Source organism: Neopsephotus bourkii, unplaced genomic scaffold (assembly GCF_033783945.1).
Source record: "Neopsephotus bourkii isolate Nb327-2 ecotype Australia unplaced genomic scaffold, CSIRO-AGI_Nbou_v1 NB_1471, whole genome shotgun sequence".
Classification (NCBI taxonomy): Eukaryota; Metazoa; Chordata; class Aves; order Psittaciformes; family Psittacidae; genus Neopsephotus; species Neopsephotus bourkii.
The window spans coordinates 103,260-126,086 of NW_026901947.1; the positions used below are offsets into that span (position 1 = coordinate 103,260).

General features: G+C 46.7%; 1 protein-coding gene across 1 annotated transcript in view; it reads right to left on the minus strand.

The window, feature by feature from the left end:
* Nucleotides 1-11,423: 11,423 nt before the first annotated feature.
* LOC133220727 (phospholipase A2 inhibitor gamma subunit B-like) overlaps nucleotides 11,424-22,827 on the minus strand; it is a 141,180-nt gene continuing 129,776 nt past the window's right edge. The window contains exons 2-6 of the mRNA XM_061369025.1: nucleotides 16,025-16,123; nucleotides 14,976-15,092; nucleotides 13,652-13,801; nucleotides 13,370-13,510; nucleotides 11,424-11,842 (exon numbers count right to left, since the gene is read on the minus strand). Coding sequence (XP_061225009.1) covers nucleotides 11,619-11,842; nucleotides 13,370-13,510; nucleotides 13,652-13,801; nucleotides 14,976-15,092; nucleotides 16,025-16,123 — 731 coding nt within the window. The 3' untranslated portion in view covers nucleotides 11,424-11,618. The remainder of the gene's footprint in view (nucleotides 11,843-13,369; nucleotides 13,511-13,651; nucleotides 13,802-14,975; nucleotides 15,093-16,024; nucleotides 16,124-22,827) is intronic.

Here is a 22,827-nt window from a genome sequence, read left to right on the forward strand (position 1 = left end):
ACTGGTTTACCTGTTTGAGGATGCATAGAACAAGTTATCCCCACAACAGCTACCAGCCTCCAGATACCTGTCGGCAATCAGGAGCCAAATTTTCAGTGAACAACCTATAAAGAGATGCAGAGCTGCAGCTATTCAAGATGCTCCTGCTGGCCCTTTTCCGGCATCACTCTAAACAAATGCATCACCTGTTCCCAGCTTGTGCCGACACACACACACCTACCCCATCACTTCTCTGGCTGCCAGTTTGGACCTAGGTAGCATGCCCTCAACAGAAAATAAGTGTAATCTCCCAAGGGTGTGCAAGTAATTATTTCCTTCCCAAATAAAGGAAAATCATTTCCCAGTGACCCAAGCATGAAGAGCTGGAGCAGATTTCCCAAACTGATCGATTGCCATTCAGTTTGGCAAGCAGTTATTCAAAGTAGCTCAGCATCCAATGCCAAGGAGGGCCACAATGTTATCCTTTCATTTCCACTGTCTTCTTGCTAATCCTCTGGTTCTCTGCCCATCTCCCACTTTGCTGTGGATAAGCAGTGATTCCAATGGGAGCCAGAAACAACAGCAAGAGGAAGCAGGGATCAGCTCCAGTAACAAGGGGACATTTATAGCACCTCTGTAGAAGCCAGCTTCCCCCTCTGACTCCACTCCTCATATATATATTAATTACAGCTCGTGTCAAGCAGCAGCTTCTCCACTTCCACAGCTTTCCTCTGCAGCCTGTGACTGCTTCTGGCACCATGCTGCACACATCAAATGCAGTGTCCAAGAATTCAGAGCTGATGGAGCTGCTAAAAACATGAGAATTATGTCTAAAAGTGTAGGAAAAAAAGGAAAATACTCCTGGCCTTGTGGGGAAAAGATACTATTAAAAATGAGTTGTTCTGTAACCGATGGAGTTAATGATATGTTTTCTTACAGTTCCCTTTCCAGTCTCCTCCACCATGATAGTCTCAGCTACTAGTACAGCTGGAGATCTGGGTCCTGTGCTATGGTTGGCTTGCTTGGAGCTATGTTTGCATTGCTTTGTTAGCCAGGATATAAGTGCTCCTTGGCCAACAGGCAGCAGCTCCACAGGGTATATACATCATATATTGTGCTGAACTCTGCCTTTGGCTTGTGGGGAGGGAGCAGGGAGCAGCATTAACATGGATCTTCCTGCTCTATCCAGCTGCAAGTTTTCACAATTGTGAGCAAATTCAAATCCTGAGTTGTCTTACCAGATGAAAAATACGGGTTCAAAAGCTTTTTGTTGACATAGGGGGGAAATGGGAGGCAACTAGAGGACGAAGAGTAAATGCAAAGCTTTGTTTCCCTGGGTAATTAGGTTCTGAAATACTGGCAAATAGCACTACAATGTATTTGACACACTAATTTAGCACAGTGTAGTGAGCAGATTCAATAGGAAACCATTCAGAATACAGTGGACGTGTGAGGTCATGCTTTCTGAAACCTGTAACAAATCTGTTGGGCCCATTAAAGTCCCTTTCAAGCTGCTTTAACCAAGTGTGAGTAATTACCAGGAAGGCCAAAGAGGGAAAGGGAGAAAGAGAAAAGAAACACAATAATAAAATCTAGGCTGAAAAGCTGCTAAATAGTGTATGCTCCTAAGCAGGAAAGGATGTGGCTGAGACAAATGGCAATCACCTTGCTCATGAGTAACTGAGTTGGCGCTGGGCTGGGGTATTTATCTTCATGGGTGTCCAAGAGAGGTGGAGGTACTGTGTGACCCTGCCTGGGAGCCCACTTGATTCCCCAGAAACTCTGGTTTCCATGGCTGGCGGCTCGCTGGAGAAGCTCCAGAGAAAACCAGTGAATCCAGAGGAACTGCAGCTTGTAGCACTGCAGAAGGCTGTGATTTCTGATGATGAGTGAGGTTCTGACATCTTGTTTTTATGGGTTACTATGTGTTTTCCTGAAGGTGCTCAACGCTTGTCATTTGAAAAGCAACTCTGAATTGCTGGAAGAGGAGATAGCCAAATTGATGTTAGAAAGCTACTCCTTCTGCATCTTCTGCAGTTACCATTACAGTCTTTTGCTGTGTTAATCCAGGGCACAATAAGAAAAAGCAGAAGAACAGGGAAGGGACATTTATCACCCTTCACATGTGGCACCAAGATCTGCCAACTGCTTAGTCCGCATTAGAAAATATTGTAGATGTTAGGCTGATTTTATTTTTGTTTGAAATTTTGACTTTTTTCCAGATTTATGTCATGCCTTTGCCTCGGACAGTGAAATTTATTTCAATTATTTTACTCATTTTCACTTCCGTAAATAAGGCCTAGCTATTCTAGGAGGAGAATACTCCAGTTCAAGGCATCAAAGCTCAGTTTCTTTCTTTGAGATTCCCTGTGGGCCTTATGTCTCAGTGAAGAACTCCAGATATTTTTGAAACCCAAAAGCCAAAGCACAAAGGGAAAAGGTGAATCTGGTGCCAACCTGTGTCCTCCCAGAGAATTCTCCTGGAGAAAGCTGTACTCCTGGTTGCAGCCAGCTAAAAAACACATAGGTAGGGAGGTGCTGATACAAACCAGGACGAGAAACGGAGGGATGAACCTTCCCACAGAGTTGCCAACAATAACAAAAGAATTGCATCTTCTCAGAGAGAAAAGAAAATAATCTACTTTTCTCTTCCCTGTTTTTCTTAGAGGTGTTCTGCCCATTATTTCCCCATCTTGAGCTGCCAGTCAGCCCCCATTTCATAGAATCTTAAAACAGTTGGGGTTGGTTTCAATTAAGAACCCTATGCCAGCATAACTGCCTGGGTTTTAAATCATCCTTCCTTGTTCTGGCTCTTTCCCATGGGTTGTGGTGAGGCATCAGCGAGCTGACAAGCTGAGCTGACGTGGGTTTGCTGGTTTTGCAGCAGTGCCTCTCAACCTCAGTAGGTTTGCTCCAGAGCTGGAAGAGAAGCAGCAGGATCTGTAGATGTAAGGGAAGGAAGAGCCTGTGCTAGAAATAGCCACAGTGCTCCAGCAGGCCCCGCAGACCACCAGGCACACACCATCTTCTTGTAAACTACAGACAATGGAGCGCTGAGCAGTTCCTCATGTGGCCCAGATGGGCTGCGGAGAGAGGAACTGCCACAACCAGTGTGTCAGCATGGGTGGAGGCCGGGGAGAGGATGGGTATGTACCAGCAACGTGCCTCACAGAGCCCAGAAACTTCTGATCCCCTGTCAGTCCTTCCCCTTTTCTGCTAGGGACTATTCTGAACAGCAAGGGAGTCTCTGCAGGGACAGTGTGGGTCACCATACCTGTTGCTTCCCCAGCCAGGAAACACCAGAATAACTCTTCATGAAAAATGAGTGAGAAAGACATACGAAGATGCACAATTTGTGTCTGGTCCAGACTGATTGGGTTTTCTGCAGTGACTGAACTGCAGCCACCTAGATGCACGCCAGGAGCTTCCACAGCTGTCTGTCACAGCTTACCTTTTAGCCTTTCCCACCAGGCAATGCAAACAGAGCCCACAGGCAGGAGTTTCTACACAAAACTGGAGGGAAGAGAAGCTGGAAAGATGTTGCTTAATGGCCAGGTCTACTCCTACAGTACATGTCTTGTTTCTTGCAGGTTATTAATGTCATGAGCACCATGTGCATTCAGCCTGGGACCATTCATGGCATGTGGTACATGTTAGTAGTTTTGGCAGCTTATAGCTACCCTGGTGTGTAATTTCCAATATGGTCAGTTCCCACAATCTGATGAATCTTGTAACACTATAATGAATTTCTTCCAGCATCCCTCTTGCCATCATGAGAATATTCAGGACTTCAGCTCCCATTTCAGGGGAAGAAGAGTTTCCCACTCTCACATCTGCAGATTTATTGAATGAACCATAAAGATCTGAGACCACAAGGCAGATAAATTAAACCACAGCGACAGCCTTAGACCAAGGAGACCAACTGAGTCACAGTTCTCAGAAACTTCTGGCCAGCAGCACTGTGCATCAGACCACTGTCCCTGTGTGTGAGTACTCAGCCATGGACCCAGCAACACAGTAAAGAAAAAGGAAGGGGTAAATCAATCAATTAAAACATCTTTAATCCATCATTTTACAGAAACATTGTAAAGGAACTTAAGCACATATTAAAAGCCTGACTTCCTAAGCATAACCTGAGCCTCACACTGATATTATAGATCAGCATCCTGCAACACTACCTGCTAAAGCTCCCACCTCTCCAGAGGGGAATCAGTGCCAACAGCTTGAGCAAGCTCCCCCACTGAAACAAAGCTTCCAGACAGACATTTTGCATAGGCTGGGAGAAGATACTTCCACAGTTTGGATCCAACAAACACTACAAGATGGGTCCTCATCTGGGGGCCATAACAGGCTTTGTGGTTTCCTAGATCTATAACCTCTCAGCTCCTTCCAACCTGCGTAGGGCCCAATACCTACAACCAGCTAATCCTTTGGGAATCAGTTGCCAATTGTTTTCATGTGTTACCTGGCTATACTTGCACTGCTTTGTTATCCAGGATATAAGTGATCTTCTGCCAGCAGGCAGCAGCACCACAGGGTATACAACATATATTGTGCTCAGCTCTGCCTTAGGTTTGTGGGGAGGGAATAGGGAGCAGCAATAACAGAGGCCATACCATTCGAGGAGGTCTCCAACATAAACCAATTTGGAAAACATGTGCCACGATCTGATATTTCCTACTTGATTCTTCTGGAGCAGAAAAGTCTGAATTTGTCACTGCAACAGCGCTGGGCAGGAGGCCCGAGAGCTTGCTCCCTGGAGGTGGAATCACACATGAGGTGTGACTGTGGAAGGAAGGCAGTGAACCATGGAAGGAAACTTTCCCTCCCTGTGATCTGCAATATCCTATACACAACAAAGCTCTGTCTAGAACGGCAGCAACCGATTATCATCCAGTCCCAGCACTGAATTGGCACATCAGCTCTGGTCTTAGTAACTGGCAAATCTTAAAGGTATGGTTTGATTGGAGTGACTAGTCAGGTGATTCCAAAATAGTTGCAGGGGTGACTTTTATTTTCATTCACTCATCTGCATGACAGCTCTGATGGGTCCAAAGAAGATGGTCTACCACAGTCTGGATACGTATGTGGGGGAGAAATGTTTGCTCTATGTGCCAATAGAAATGGGAACCAAATGCACAACATGCAGTCCAGGGAAGGGCAAATATGCTTGCAGGTTTGGGAAAAGCAGGCTTTCATCCAGTAGAGATATCCAAGGAGTTAAAGATGAGACCATGCAGCTTTTGACACAAGGTTAGCTTAATCCTTAGTGCACTGGTGCATTTGATGACTGTGCTCCATAGCTTTTCCTTCTCCAAAGGGAAAGACAGGGCCCTGGGGTGGGATCCTCTCTGCCTAGCAGGAGATGTCTCTGTCAGTGGTGGGCCTCCCAGTACAAATGGGAACCTGCAGAGTAATTAGAACCAGAGAACCAGCTCTCCAGGGACTATATTGACTCAGTCAGCCCAGGAGTTTGACGACATGCTTGGATGGAGACACCTACCCACTGCAGAATCCCACATTTAGGCAGATGGCCCCTGTCCTGCTGTCCTTTCCTGAAAGAAGTGGGAAAACTTAATCTCTGCTATGAAGCAGGACATACGTTCTTCCTGTCTGCAAGAAGGATTGATTCTTGCAATCCTTCTGTTGTCTTCATTTTGCCTTTGAAGAAGCGTAATCCCCAAAATACCCACTAGAGCTGGTGTCCCAGGGTGCTGGACAAGCATTCTTATAAAAGCCCTGGTCTTTTATAGGGGTTTCTATAAAAGAAGCACAGCAAGAACTTTGCATTCCTTTGTAAGTACAAGACCAGGACATGCTCTGGCCAGATAAACTGTGTCCCAGTGTTCCAAAATCCTGGTGTGAAAGTGGTGGGGGCTGCAATGCTTCCTCAGAAGTAGAAGGAAAACCATTCCTTCCACCAGATACACTGGGAAGCTTAGGGGCCAAGGGGTCTTAATATGTGATAAGATTTGCCTAGCATGGTGTGTGGCTGCTCAAGACACAGCCCCTTCTCCCCAGCTTCTCCTGCTCTGCTCCTCCCCAGTCCAACCGAAGGGCTGTGTCCACCAAATGACAGCTCAAATCCCCACTTTCCCTCCACCCTACAAAGTCACCAGCCTGTTGGGCAAAATTCCTGAACGTCCATCTCCCTGTCTGGGATCAACAGCAGATCTAATGGCTGCCACCAGGCCTCCTGCGTTTGGGGAATGAACCGAAACTTCAGAGGAGAGGGAAGGGATGGGAGGAAAGGGCTAATTTTCCACTGTCTGGGGAGAGAAGACAGTGGTCTGAGTCCTCATTGCTATGCACTGGGGGAGATCAAAGCCGCTGTTGACATGGTGTGTATTGCGTGTAAGGAAGTCAGCGTCCAGCCATCAAGGGCTGTGAGCATCTGTATCTCACATGCCTGGTAGCTGAAGTATCTGCAAGATCTAAGGGAGGATCTGGTATTTACATGTCTCTGTGTGTGCGTCTGTGTGGGAGTAGTGTTTATATATATTAAACTGCAGACTGAAACAACCTAGATTGATGTCTAAGGCCTGGTTCACAGCTCATTAAAGTCAGCAGAATTCCCTCCACTTACTGTGATGAGTTTTGGCCACATGTCTCCTTGCTCCTCCCCAAAATGCCTACAACCTAAGGGCTGCTCCCTGTGGCTTATCCTCATCTAAACCCTGCAAGCAGTGGGACATCCCATGTTCACCTCAGGGAATCACTGGAGATGACCCTCCTGTGGTGTCCACACCCTGCAGATACTTAAGAGGCAAGTGTTGCTCATTCATCACTCCTTGTTCAAGATACCAAGATCCCATTGTTTGATTTGTGTTTGTAAATTGGCGCCACCAGGTTTCATTCCATCTTCAGTGTTGCTTTTATCTCAACACACTGCAGCATCATCTCTCCTCCCCAGCAGCCAGATCTGAGATCAGAAGTGCCCGCCAGCTCATCACCTTCCTCCATATCCCAGTCTATCATGTTTCTATCAGCTCTGCCTATAACCTGTCTGCAGTTATCCACTTCTGAGAGGCGTTCATGCTAAAATAGACATCAAAAGCTGGTGACCTCTTTGCTCTCATGGCTGCAGTCTGTGCACAGTGATAGTGTCACTTCTCCTTTGAATTTGTCAGTTTTCTGCTTGATTCTCATGGATGAAAGAGTCCTTTAAGATCTAATAATTTCCATGGAAGTGTGTTTATAGCCGGTAAACAAGCCACCTCTCTGTCTTCCTTTCAGTAAGATCACAGGTTTATGCTCTGAAGATTTTCACTGTAAGGCATTTCACTTCACAATTTCATAGAATCATAGAATCACAAAATAGTTAGGGTTGGAAAGGACCTTAAGATCATCAAGTTCCAACCTGCCTGCCATGGGCAGGGACACCTCACACTAAACCATGTCACCAAAGGCTCTGTCCAACCTGGCCTTGAACACTGTCACGGATGGAGCATTCACAACTTCCCTGGGCAACACATTCCAGTTCCAGGAAAGAACTTCCTCCTTATATCCAATCTAAACTTCCCCTGTTTAAGTTTTAACTCATTACCCCTTGTCCTGTCACTACAGTCCCTAATGAAGGGTCCCTCCCCAGCATCTGTATAGCCCCTCCCCCTTCAGATACTGGAAGGCTGCTATGAGGTCTCCACGCAGCCTTCTCTTCTCCAGGCTGAACAGCCCCAACTTTCTCAGCCTGTCTTCATATGGGAGGTGCTCCAGTTCCCTGATCATCCTCGTGGCCTCCTCTGGACTTGTTCCAACAGTTCCATGTCCTTTTTATGTTGAGGACACCAGAACTGCACACAATACTCCAAGTGAGCTCTCATGAGAGCAGAGTAAAGGGAAGGAAGTTGCCTTCCACACAATCGAGGAACCTCCTGGATTGCTTGTGCCAGGCCGTACCATCATTCCAACAGATGTGAGGGTGGTTGAAGTCACCCATGAGAATGAGGGCCTGTGAGCATGAGGCTGTTCCTATCTGTCTGTAGAGCGCTTCACCCACAGATCCCTCTTGATCCCCACAGTAATGTCCCCCATCACTGTTCTCCCTTTAACCCTGACCCACAAACTCTCTGTTAACTGCTCACCTGTCCCCAGACAGAGTTCCATACTCTCCAGCCTATCCCTAACATAAATGGCAACTCCCCCTCCCCGCCTGCTGGGCCTGTCTTTTCTAAAGAGCCTGTGACCTTCCATTCCAACACTCCAGTCATAGGAGCCATCCCACCATGTTTCTGTGATGCCTATTATATCACACCCCCGTAGATGTGCACACAATTCTAATTCCTCTTGTTTGCTCCCCATGTTACGGGCATTTGTATAGAGGCATCTGAGCTGAGCTCCAAATGAAGCCGGCTCATTGGCTGGAGCAGCTGGAATATCTCTACATTGCTCTGAGCATTCATTATAGGTGCTGGCAACTGACTGGGAGTGTTGGGATGGAATGATGCCCCCCTCCCCCAGCACATCTAGTTTAAAGCCTCCTTGACCAGTCTGGCAAGCCTCCTACCAAAACTGCTCTTCCGCTTCTTTGTAGGACCAGCTCCACCAGCCCCCGCTAGACCTGGCCTACAAACTTGGGTCCCATGTTCAAGACACCCGAACCCCTGACTGTGACACCACCCTTTTAACCATTTATTAACCTGGCTAATCCTCCTAGCTTTTTTAGGTCCTCCCCTGTATTCTGGAGATTAGACAAAAAGACTATCTGAGCTCCAGAGCCCTTAACCACCTCTCCCAAGGCTCTGTAGTCCTTCTTTATGTTCCCCAGGCTACTACTATCTAAATCCCTAGTACCCACATGTATCACCAGAAGTGGGTAATAGTCCATGGGGCTTACTAGAGCAGGCAGCCTCTCTGCCACGTCCCTGATCCATGCCCCTGGTAGGCAACACACCTCCCCTGAGACCTGGTCAGGCCGACAGACGAGTGCTTCTATCCGTTTCAAAGTAGAATCCCCTACTATGACACGCCACTTTTTACTGGCAGCACCAGTAGAGATCTGCTTTACCAGTGCATCAGCTGGCTGTTTCTGCCACTAGTGTGTTTCCTCATGAGCCCCCTGCAGGACAGCAAAGCGTCCATTTTTAACAGCCTTTAAAGATATGGATGCTGGAACAGGACCAAGCAGCAGTGTATCAGTAATAAAGATGCAAGGTTGCTTCCACTCATCACTCCTCCATTTACACAAGTACAGATTGCAACAGCTTTGTTTGCCACAACATCGAGTTAGAGGTCAAAACTGAGTTCCTTGCCCCAAAACTCTGCCAGAAACATTGCTGTCTGCTCTCCTTGTCCTCCCCTAAACACCACCCCAGAACTATGGCTCTCTGGACATGTCTCACCCAAGTCCTGACTAGACTGAACAAACCCATATAGCTTTTCCATCCTGATAACATCACAGGTCAAAGTGGAACAAACAGAAAGCGAAGGCTTGAGCTATCGAAGCGGATCGAGATCTGCCATGGGGGTGCCACTGACAGTAATGTAATGTTCTGCATGAACGTGCAGGAGATGTGTTCAGGGATAATGTACTTGCACAGATAGAGGATTTTTTTAATTCCAGGGTGTTATCAGATCTGGAAAAATGCTGAACGAGTGGGTCACTGCAGTATCAGTCCATTGCTACACCATGAAGGGGGAGCTGTATTCCCTCTCTAACTGTAATTGCACAGCCTCTGCAAATAATTAACTGAGCCTAACAAGACTCTTTTCCCTGCATTAAATCTGTATTATCAGTTCACTCCCCACCCTGAAAATTAACCTTCTTTCTCAGACCCACACCCCTTTATTATAACAGACTATGTGAAATTGTTTCCCAAATGATTTGGTGGGAATAAGAGGAAAAAAAAGTTTCAGTCTGTTTGGGAAGAAGAGAATGTCTGGGGGAGACAGAAATTACAAAAAAATTCAGTCTCTATGCTGCAAGTGAAAATCTGATCACATATATATTCACACATACAAGTGTAGGTGTAGTCATCTCACCACTGATGATGGTTTTATGGTCTGCTTTAAGCAGACAAGGCTTTCCATAGTGTTTTCTGCCACAGTGTTGAACCAGGAGGTAAAATTGTGTTGCTTGATCACTGTACCTCCATGTTCAAAGCACTTCATATTTGCACTGTGGTCCAGGGCTATGAAAGACAGACACAATCATGAAATTTACTTAATAATCCTTTAGTCTGCTCCAAGAATGGGCCACTCATTTGAGGATAGATGTATAGTGAAACACTGAAGTTAGCTAACACCTCTCCCACAGCATACACCCCAGCATCTCCCAGAGCTCCCACTGCTTCATTGTTTTGCCCACAGCCCATACTATCTCCAAGGTACAGAGATGTGGTGTTTGTCTTCCGTACCTTTGTGTGGGACTAACCTAAGGAGACCCATTCGGGTGAGTGATTGCTGAAGCAGAATAACCAGGTAGTGGTGAATGTAGAAGAGGAAGGCTACGCCAGCCATGGGTGTAGTTTGGCCTACAGAAGGGAAATAGGCACTGGGGTAAAGCTTGCTGTTACTTGGACTCCCAACAGGCTGTGACCGTAGAGAACTGATTTTTGTATGAAATTAAGCCCTCCTAAGGTAAGCATTTATTCCAGGTAATCATGAAAGCTATAGATAGAATGGGAGAGTGTCTGGTAAGGCAAGAATGATCACAACAAGAAAGGTTGTTGCCAGGAGAAGTCATACAACCATAGAATCACAGAATAGTCAGGGTTGGAAAGGACGTTAAGATCATCTAGTTCCAACCCCCCTGCCATGGGCAGGGACACCTCACACTAAATCATGTTACCCCAGGCTTTGTCCAACTCAGCCTTGACCACCACCAGGGATAAAGCATTCACAGCTTCCTTTGGCAACCCATTCCAGTGCCTCACCACCCTCACAGTAAAGAACTTCTTCCTCATATCCAATCTAAAATTACCCTGTTTCAGTTTGAACCCATCACCCCTTGTCCAATCGCTGCAGTCCCTGATGAAGAGTGGCTGTCCAGCATCCTTGTAGCCCCCTTCAGATACTGGAAGGCTGCTATGAGGTCTCCACGCATCTTCTGTTCTCCAGGCTGAACAGCCCCAACTTTCTCAGCATGTCTGCTTGTAACAAAGGGTCACTGACTCTCCTCTGAAATAGAGACTATGTAAGGGCTGCTCAGAGGCCACAGGCATCCCTCTGACCTGAGGGAGTCCTACTACCATGGACAAATAGGATATAAGGAAAGACAAAAGGGGCAAGCTTTTTCTCTCACCAGGATGAACCTCTCAGGAAGAAATCTCCAACCCTTTTCAGAGCCTCGAAAAGTGGCTTAGAAACTTATCGCTTACCATGAGATAGAGGATGCAGACTCTAAGGCTGACTTTAGAGCTCCCATTGCCTGTACAGTGTATGGGCACCCCATATAGTGTGTGGACAAAGCGCTCAGAGAATGCAACATGAAGCCCACCACAACAGAACCTATGAAGATTTCATTCAGACTAAATCAATGAGGAAACAAAAGCAATGTAAGCACTGTCTTTATTCTGTGAAATTATAGAAGAGCTAATCTGAAAATGAACACCCCACGCAGGTGAAGCCACAAACAGGACTTTGTGCACATCAGTGCTGGAGTCTGTCATGGGCTTTGCTTAACCCATTACCAGTGAGAGTCAGAAAAGTACCTTCTCCAAGATGAACCCTGCCAGGACAGGAAGGAAGAGGGAGCCTGAAGGGGCAAACCCAGAACTCACTCTGGTCAAAACAGCAGCTTGTTTGCATTGGAACCGCCTTAACTTTATGTCCATCATCCCCAGATTGTTTTTTCCATCTCCTACAATACTGCATTCAGAAATGGTGGTGCAGCCCTTCATGGCAGCTTTCAGAGACAGGCCACCTGCACATGAGAAGTACATACCATGCATTAGGAGAACCAGTTTCCATAGTTATTTGATCCCTGACCAATGATGTCCCCATTTCCACTCCAAGAACTGCCCATTCTTTATGTCCAGTTGGCTCCAAACCCACCAACCCATTCTTGTCTGTGCCAAACCAATGGAAAAACTCTGCTCACATGTCCTCTGAGGGAGTGACTGAAACCTCAGCTTATCCTTTACCAACACTGGAGCATCTACCTGAAAGAAAGACCTGAGAAGGTGCTGGGTGTTTAACTTCCCGTGCAGATTTGCTTGCTTCCATCAGTAGCTTTTGCTCACACTGCTCATGTTTCTCTGCTGCACAGGATATGGAAGTCTGGAATACTCTGATGGACATTTTTGTCTCAAATACAGGTAATGTATAAGGGTGCTTCATTAGATCCTCACCTTCCTTTGCTTCCCTATGCTGCTGCTTCCTCTGCACACCACACACATCTCCTCTATTCACAGCGGCTGATCAATCAAGTCAAGACAAGTTAGGAGCATGTTTTATTTCAGTGGTACACTGAATTAATTGCACCACTCTATTTCCATGCCTGTGACTAAGAAAATTATTGTTTTCCTTTATGTTGTCTCTGTGAAACACCTTCTAATTCAGGGTTTGGACAACACATCTATAAAGTGCATAGCAAAGACCTTCAGGCATCATATCATCACCTAGCAATATTGTCAACCATGCACAAGATCATTTTTTCCAGTCTGTTCCTACAGCAGCTGCCACTGCTCTTCATTTCCACGTTATTCTTCCTGCTTGCTGGAGCATGATGGGACTGACACGAAACCTTTTATCCGCAGAAGGGGGAGTTAAACCTGGAACTTGCTGTCTACTTTCCTCTATAATTACCACTCCTGAGGCAGGAAAAGTATTTCTGAAGGAGAGCATTATGTGCTTCTGCTGACCCCAATTGTTCAAAGGTTGGAGTTCCCTTGCAGGGTCTTTGGGTACCCCATGCAGCGTTCATGGGGAGGCACTTGTCCCAGGCTCTCTAGGGGCACAGGAACCACTACAACAGTGCCTTGTCCCCAGTGGCCAGTGTCACCTCATGAGAAAGCCAATGGCTCTGTATTAGATTCACCTGAATCTTCACTAAGTAGGCAGCCAGCTGAGATCCAGATTCATCCTCATGCATCTCAGCTAGGGCCAGCAGGTTCAGGGTGCTGGTCATATTTATCACATACCAGGATATCAGATTGCTTCAGGAGTCCAGTGCTGCCCTTGACGTCAGTTATGCCATGCTATGAGGAATCCCAACAGTTATCCATGCATGATGGAGAAGGAGGAAGAGAAAAGCACCCCTACCCTTTTATCAGCTTTAAGAATGTTCTGTGTCAGTTCTGTACCTTGTCCTATGTTTTTTCTTTCACACTTTTTGCCCATTTTTATTTCTCTGTGATGCTTCATCCCAGTAGGCTGGTTTCACCCATTTAACCAAAAAGGTGAAATACAGACACACTCCACACCACCCCCCCAAAAAAAAGGTAGTTACCAGAATTCATTAACCCAGCAAGGTCAACACACTGGGTTTCAGATCCAGTGCAGTTCACGATTTCATTACCACACTGAAAGGAGTCCACACTGTAGCAGGCAGGACACTGGTATCCATTGGGCACGTTGTCCTCTGGTGGCACTGGAAGGAAAGAGATAGACCATAACTAGTTTTAGTGAGAGAACACAAGGAACAAACCCGGTGATGGCTTAGCTTGGAAGGCCTCACCTCAGGCCATGGCAGACAGAGAGGGGACAGAGTATAAGGAAAAAGATAGCTTACATGAGACAGAGATGGTTCGACAGTCATCACCTGTGCAGCAAGCCAAGTGGCTCCTTGCTTTTACCTTCCCATAGTTCATGGTGATAGGGCCAAGGTGGCACATGCTGGATGGCAGGCAGGACTTGATGGATGACGGGATTGCCATCCCCCCTGTAACGAAGAGGCAGGCAGCAATAAGACATTAACCACAAGGTAACTCGCCTCCTCACACATTAGCTCCTGCAGCAGCAACTGCTAGGCAGCTGGCCTGAGGCCTGAGAGGTGTCTGTGGACAGCAGAGCTTCCCCAAAAAGCAGCACCGGTGGCTTTGGTGATGCCCTCAGAGGAACAAAGGTGCCATCACATCTGAGACACTAGCGAGGAATTTCTCCTTCTCCACATTGTGCTTAAAGTCAGGAGGAGAGCATGACTCCTCACAGGTGGCCTTGTCACAGATGTTCACCTTAGCCAGGATATCCTAGCCACAGAGCTTATAGGGTGACACATATGCCTCTGACCCGTGCTTCTTCATGGACAGGAGCACACAGTCCATCATAGCCACAAGCATCCTGACACAGGCAAATCTAGTCCTCCTCACCAACCAAACCCAAAAAGTGTAATGGACAGTAGAACAGTTACGCTGAGTCTACTGAGGCATCTCCAGCACTTCAAGCATAAAGGGTGGCTTTGCACAAGCAGAAGGAAGATATCCACTGCAGGTGCCAGCACCAAAGCTGGTAGGATATGAGCCAACATCCAGTCTAAAAGCCAACAGTCACATCACTGACTATGGGCAATGACTAGAACTGTGTCACTAACATAACCAATTGTGCAGTTATCTCAGTGCTCAGCACTCATCTTCGGCTTATCAACCATGGGGACAAGGTGATAGCTGAGCCCTGGTGGTGCCAGATAACTGCCTGGTGTCCCTTTCCCTGTTCAAGGAAGGGAGCCAGATGCAGTGCAATTTCTTCCTCCACCCATGGCCAGTGTAACCTCAATGCCAGATGCCAGCAGCCTCATGTCCCTCATGGTCCAGACTCTCAACCCAACCATTTAGCTTCACCAGAACTAAAAACCCATGTCTCCTCTCAGTATGCTGCCTAGGCCCTTTCCTCCACAACTAAGAACCCAGTAGGAAACTGTTTCTTGAGGTAGAGGCATAGAGAGCTTTTTCCATCCCAGACCATCACAATCCCTGGGTCCTCTGTCACTGAAAAGGAAAATGAGCAGCTTATCCAAAGACTCACCAAAAAGCCAATTACAGAAGTGGAGAGAGACACTTGTCTCCCAGTCCGACTCTAAAACATCACTGGCACACAGCCACAGTGGATGTCCCCCCTACCTATTACGACCTCGTGCAGAATGATGCCGCAGGTATCTTCACCACCATTACAGGTTTTCATGGGGCCAAAGCAGCTTTTTCCTATGCTGTGACAAACCTCACACTGAAGGGAAGTCCCTGGGGAAAGAAAGAGGACACATTTCTGGTGGCAGTCATGAAGGATCTCACTCCCGCTTTCATTAGACTACTTCAGCATTTAATCAGCACTTTTCATATTCCTCTTCCCTTATTTCCTCTGTTCCATTGCTCAACTTGTAGGTTCTCTTTTTATTAGTTAAATTATCACTTATTCTAGCATGAACTTGAATTTGGGCAAGTGAAGAAGGACATTTGGGGATATTTACATTAACCACCAGTACCAATGCAGCCTCATTTGTCTGCTGTACAATGGTGTTTGCTTGGTTTTCCTGGGATTGCTAAGGAGAGTATCCCCACCTTCCGTCATTGCAGGCATTCAGGTATCCCTGGATTCCAGGGCCCCAAATCCTCTCTTTGCTGTGAGCAGGGACACCCAAAGGTCTGGGTATCAAGAGGCTGCCAGTGGGTACTGATTCTATATTTTCAAACTGGGGAATGACATATCTTTTGCAGGCATTAGGGGAGACCAGTTTATCATCTACCTCCTGGAGCATCTTAAACAGACCAGAATATCAGGCAAAGCCCACTTAGAAAGGAATAAAGTGTTTATCAAAGAAAACAACAGCATGTCTTCCCTGACTCACGCTTAGTGGGACCCAGGGGCATGTGTCAGTTCCATAAACCCATGTACCTTGTAGTGACTGTGATATCTACATGGGGTGGCAGGTACAACACAAGATCTCCAAGACATCAGTGCTCTTCTGGAGCAGAGCTGAAGGACATACAGTGTCTAAAATATGACACAACCCAAGGCATGGATTAACGAGCCTATGGCCAACTGTCTGCAGTGCAAATCCTCCCAGATGAGGAGTTCACATGTCTCAAAAGGAAGAACAGATCCACACACAGAGCACCCATTCCCAGACCCCTTCCATGTCTCATAGCCCCACAGGTCCCAGTGGAAAACTCACCTGGGTCCAGGAAAGCCAGGAAGAAGCTGAAGACAATGGATGCTTTCATGCTGGTGGGATGTAAGCAAAGGCAGCTGCCAAGTCCTGCTGAACACTGCACTGTGTTTTATAAACCAGAAAGAGAAAGGGTTTTTTGTTGGTGTTGCAAAAGTGGTATTGAGGAAATGCTCTGAAGAATATACACACTGCAGAAACACAACCAGTGTTTGGTTTTTTTTTCATTTAAAGTGGAAGTTCTGCCTTTTCCTTCAGATCAGCATTGCTGTTTGTCTTATCCCAGTCTAGAGTATGCAGCCTGTGGGGAAAGGCTGGCTTCTCTGGGGTCTATCAGGTATGTCTCTGGTGCACACTTTGTTTAATCATACAGCCTCTGCCATACATATGAATGATGGAGAAGAAACCATTTGAACAGCTCTGTTGTGCTCTCACTGTTAGGCCCAAAGAAGCAAAGTGCAATAAGAATCAGACAGGAATTCTCCTCATGGCTGAGCTTTTTCTGGCTGGTTTCCCATCTCCCTTCCCATCAGACAGTCAGGAGCTCTCCTGCCCCAAGTACGGCAGCAAAGCAGACAGTGGCAAAGCAGTGAGCTTCATCTCCAAGCTGGCTTGCAGCTTCTGTTTGCAAAATGACTGCCAGTGCACACCTTGGAGCAGGCTTAGTCAAGGATTCCTGGGATTGAATATATCAGAGCTGCAAAGTGGGTCCTCCAGGGTGGAGCTTTTGATATAAACCACTTGGAAGTTGATAAGAAAGTCTCCTATTTTACCTCTGGGCTTCAAATCAAACCAGCCAGCAGGGAGAAAGCATTGATGTGGCTGTGAGACAGCCTGGTCACAGTCTAGGTAATGTTATAGCAGGTTTTCAATGTCCTGAGATCTCACGATGAGCTAATGCCAAGCAGCAGTGACCAACTTGACGCTGGCCCAAAGGTTCCCTGCTCCATGTGCAGGCTTTATCAGGATGAACTGCCTCACTGAAACCATTCCCTATACTGAAAGTATCTTCTGAACTCCTCTTGTGTACCAAATCAGACACAGCCAGTTTATGGTCCTCCAGGACTTTTTGTACTGACCGCAAGGAAGAACTGAATTTCCTTGTACCCTCTTTCAACTGCAGTATGAGCTTTTTGGGCAAGATACTACTTTTTGCTGTGTAGCACATCAGGGTGCTAGGTTCATGTGGCCTCCAGATACAAGGGCAACACAAACAAGTCCTCCACAGCAGGCGCATGCACACCACAGAAGCAGAGGGGTAATGAATCACAAACACAAGGTTCGAGGATCTTCCAAGACTCATCTGGTCCATCCTGCTTCCCAGGACAAAGGCTGCCTGTGGGGATACATCATATAGCAGGGAAATCCAGTCTGGTGGGAAGGGAGTCTCACCTTGAGCCTGGCAGGGCTAAGTGCTATGTGAAAAGCAGAGGTATTTTCTCTGCTGAAGATTCCTATTGATGTGCAAATGAGCTCATTGCTGTTTCTGGTTCTACCAAAGACTTCCTGCAAAGCCATAGAGGAAAATCACAGATCTCATTGCTTCCCCTCCTTTGCTTTGATTTTCTGTTTCTCTCTCCCACCTTACTATCTGCTTCTCCCATTTCCAACTAGCCTCTTCAGAGGAAAAGTAATCTTGTGACATTTACAAATAATATGAGTAGTCTAAACTAAGCCCACAGCACTATGAGAATGGAAATTAGTGCAGTCACACTGAATAAAAGCCCGAGTCCCTCAAAGTCCACAAAGCTGGTACCACAAGAAGAAAAGGGAGAATGATATCATCACCTTGAATTTCCTTTTCAACTCAGAAATGGTCTCATACCCCTGTCGATATGTTAGAACGAAGTCAAACTTCAACTGGCCTGGGGTTAAAATGTGTCCCTTTTTTGTCTTAAACCTCAGACTGAATAAAACCCTATCAACAGGCAGGCTGGGGTAGTCAGATGGGGGTGATTGTGCCATTTAACTACATGTGGGTCTGCAGACACAGACAAGGAGATGTGGCTGTCTTTGGTGATTTTATTTCCATGCCTTTTCATTTGATTACTGAAGTGCCTGAGGGATCTTCCCTGAATGACATGACTGCACTAGCCCCACTGGATTATATTCAACTCACCTGTTTCCCACCTCTCGTGGTGGGAGGGTGTGAAGCTGCAGCCTTTTCATGTGCAGTTTTAGAGATGAAATCAAGCATAACAAGGAGGAGCCACAATCTGCAGCAGTAAGAGACCTGGAAAATAAGAGTTAGGAGAGAAGGCAGAGACAATAAAGGTGTCACCCAGCCATATTTGTATCTGCAGAAACAAGAGCTGGGTAAGAAAAACTACCACAGAGGGTTTACACTGGGAATTGGGAAAATTGTCTAAGTGTCAGTAGTGAAGCTGATTGCCTGGGAAGGTGTGGATCCTCCTTCCTGGGTGGCTTGGAAAAACAGGCTAGACATAGGTATTAGGAAATTATTTAAGCTGATAGGATCCTGCTCCAGGGCTGAGGGATGTTCTCTCTCAAGATCCTTTCTAAATTGGTTCTTATTCTTTAACTTCACGGTGCTCATGAAGCCCCCGTCTTCTGCAGCATGTCCATGTTCCCAGGAGCAGAGGATGGTGACAAGGACTGTCACACACACAGGGAGGTGAGCCAGAAGGTGGGTAGGTCAGAAAAATCTGTGAGGTGAGAAGGCAGAAATCCAATCCTGAAAACAACATTGACCGGAAGGTGAGAAAAAGGGGATATGTTGAAGAGAAAGATGTCCAGCAAAAGAAAGATGCCCGTCTAGGCTAGAGCTTGGATGAAAGTCATATATGAATTTGTCATGCAAGTTCATGGCAGAAAATGATGGTGGAAATCTATGATTTTAAAGAATCATAGAATCATTTATGTTGGAAAAGATCATCAAGTCCAACCATTAACCAAACGCTGACAAGTCTACCACTAAACCATGTCCCTAACCCCCTAAAATACCTCCAGGGATAGTGATTCCACCGCTAATCTAGGCAGCCTGTTCCAATGCTTGACAACCCTTTCGGTAAAGAAATATTTCCTAATATCCAGTTTAAACCTCCCCTTGCACACCTTGAGGCCATTTCCTCTCACCATAAGAGCCCAAACATAAAGGTACATCATCAAATCTGAATCAGAAAGCTCTGAAAAAAGGAAGGAAAGTGGCAAAGATGTAACAAAGAAAGGAAAATACAGAAAGGGATGGGAGTTCATAGCTTTGCAGGACTACAAGAAATCTGAAGGGCCTGCCGGAAATCTGTAGAGGGGCTTTTTCCATGGACGTGTAGTGACAGCAGAAGGGGGAATGGCTTTGAAGTGACACAGGAGAGATCAAGATGAGATTTTAGGCAGAAGTTCTTCCCTGTGAGGGTGCTGAGGTGCTGGCACAGGGTGCCCAGAGAAGCTGTGGCTGCCCCATCCCTGGCAGTGTTCAAGGCCAGGTTGGACACAGGGGCTTGGAGCAACCTGCTCTAGTGGAAGGTGTTCCTGCCCATGGCAGGTGGTTGGAGCTGGATGAGCTTTAAGATCCCTTCCAATACAAACCATTCTGTGATTTTATACTGGGGAAAAGCCTTATACTGACCTAACTGGGGTTGAAATGGAAGGGGATGCTCAAAATGACAATGACAGTTTTAGGAAAGAAGCAGTGAGATCCAAGCTAAGGATGATCTGACGGTCAGATCAGAGGGGGCTGGGCTGAGCAGCCTGTTCCTGTGGTGAAATACTTGAGAATGAGCCAGGAGGACGGGACGTCCCCGGGTTGAGGGTGAAGCTGACACAGCCCTGGACCAGGCAACTGGCTGCAGCCGTCATCCCACACAGCAGCTGGGGCCCTGGCAGCTGGGAACACCATGACCAAAATTATCCTCCCAGCCCCTGGGAAGCCAGCAAAGCACTTTTTGCAACAGCAGGCAAAAACAACAACCCAGGCAGAGCCATTGGCAATGCAAATGATCAGTTCCAAGGCACAGCTCACACGGGCAATCTAAAACCAACTGATATGTCCCACTACATATCTCGTTTGCAGCTATCCTGGTCTGCAGACATCCTTTGAGGAACTTGTCATATGTACTTGGGATTTGCTGGGATTCACATCTGATTCAAGAAGTCCCAACACTGCAGTAGCTAAGGCTGGCAGAGTAGTACAGAGACAGGACTTTCTTAGATGTTTGCTCTGCTCTTCAAATCTCTGCTTACATCCACTGTTCTGTTGTTGCTGGGGATGATTTTTTGCTGATTTTGAGGATTTCCTGCCCATCTACTCTGCTCTCGTGAGACCTCACCTGGAGTATTGTGTGTAGTTCTGGTGTCCTCAACATAAAAAGGACATGGAACTGTTGGAACAAGTCCAGAGGACACAAGGATGATCAGGGGACTGGAGCACCACCTGTATGAAAACAGGCTGAGAAAGTTGGGGCTGTTCAGCCTGGAGAAGAGAAGGCTGCGTGGAGACCTCATAGCAGCCTTCCAGTATCTGAAGGGGAGTTATAGAGATGCAGGGGATGGACTCTTCATTAGGGACTGCAGTGACAGGACAAGGGGTAACGGGTTAAAACTCAAACAAGGGAAATTTAGATTAGATATAAGGAAGAAGTTCTTTACTGTAAGGGTGGTGGGGCACTGGAATGGGTTGCCCAAGGAAGCTGTGAATGCTCCATCCGTGGCAGTGTTCAAGGCCAGGTTGGACAAAGCCTTGGGAGACATGCTTTAGTGTGAGATGTCCCTGCCCATGGCAGGGGGATTGGAACTGAATGATCTTAAGGTCCTTTCCAACCCTAACTATGCTATGATTCTATGATTTGCCAGGCTCCTATCCCCAGCAGAGCATGGGTATTGCACCCTGAAGCCAACTCTCCAGGGGAGCATCTCTTGGGTGAGGGTCAGCCACACACCGGCAGCAGCTTGATGGGGTTGGGATGGCTGGAGAGGAGCAGAGCAGCTCTCATTGCACCTGCTGCTACTGTTTGTAGCTGAGTAGAGACAAGGAGCAGGTGGTGCTCCAATCGAATCATAGACCTGAGGAAGAGTATTGTCATGTGCATGCTCCAGGTCATGGATGATATATTCAGATGCATGTCACCATGTCAAATTGAAGCCCTGTACACAGGGTCCTTGCATGGCTTTGTGCTCAGCTGGGGCCAGAGGCTAACCCAGGCTGGTGGTAGCCAGCAGTACTGTCTCTACATTACCAGGACACAGCTCCAGCACCAGGATGGAGTGGCTGTCATGTCCTTAGTAACCGTTTTTAACCATAATCTGCCTCTTCTTCTTCTGCTAGAGGACAGTCCTGACTCTTAAGCCTTATTAGGCTAACACTACACTAATACAGGGCTATCTGTGGCTGCAGGACCCTGTCCATTCCCAAAAGCTCTAACACCATCAGCAGGAGAGAACAAATCTAACAGTGTCCCCAGAGCCAATGGACACCTGCAGGAGCAACAGAGCAAAGATCTTACCTCCCTTTACGTGCAGTGCAGGATAACTTGTTGGAACATTTCAACAGTGAAGTCAACCACAATACATAAAAAGAGCTATGGAAGAAGACTCAAGCCCACCCGTTTTCTGAGCCAATTCCTTGTTCTTCAGAACAGTGACTGGCAAAACCTGCCAGTCTGGTTAACCAGGCACAGAAACATAAAACAGCAAGCCTAACAACATACAGGGATAAGTATGCCTGTCCCAAAGGGTGAGAACAGCAAGAGTCCCACTATTTGCTTGCTGGCTGCAGGCTGAAGAAGCTTTTGACAGTCATTTGTTTCAGCTATGATTGCACAAATTAATAAGCCAGGCAGGCGGTGAAAGATCAATATAAATCTGATTTCTACTCCTGATCAGGATCTTTCCAACAGCCCACAAGGCACCCCCTCTGCTGTGTGCCCCCCAGTGCTTTGTGGCTGTGTTCAAAGGATCAAATGCTGCCTACATGAGTGCTCAGAGTCTCAAGGGTCTGTAAGTGATGTCAGTGTGTGTACGGAAGAGCAGTGTGGCTGCAGCAAGGTGCTAATCGGCACGTGTTAATTTCCCCATGAGCATTCCTCCATGCACAGCCATGTACACACTTTGAAAGTGATGCTGCTGTTACTAATGGAGCACAAGCAGCATGGCAAGGGGGAACCACACTCCAAAATGGAGCTCATGCAGAAACTTATGTGGAGCTGCAACAGGAATGGGGTAAAGGGGGTCTCCAACAGCTTGGTGCCACCATTGGCTTCAAGGGGCCTGCTCTGTCCTTGCTCCTGTCCCCACCCAGAAAACACCCCTAAAGGGTTGGTTTCCAGCCAGGTCAATCCCCTGAGGGAAGAGCTTCTGTTGGCAGAGGATTCGTGAACCAAGGTGAAGTTGAAGGCTGGAAATAATATGAAAGTAATAATGTAAAACTGCTGCTTAAATGTTCTCTTCTGTGGCTAAAAAAGATGGTATTTAACATTCTGTTGCACATGTGCAACAACACGCTTGTGAAAATACACACAAATTACTGAATATTATCAAATCATATAACATTGTTTTTCAAGAAATCAAGATTTTTAAAGGAGTGCAAAGGACACTTCATTTTACCTTTGATCCTACACCATTTATGGCAACAATGGCATTAATACTGATGAATTTTTTGTACCCTAGCCAGTAATTACCTTTTCAATTGAAATAATTGCCAGGGAATCCAGCTGCTTTTCAGGCATTGCGGAATGAAGATAAATTTGCATGCACATTAGCATGTTCAAGGAGGTTTCTGTTCTGGCATGAGTGATCTGCGATGTCATCTTCAAGCAATCAAGACAATAGCAACTATCTAACCCACCAGTGGATGA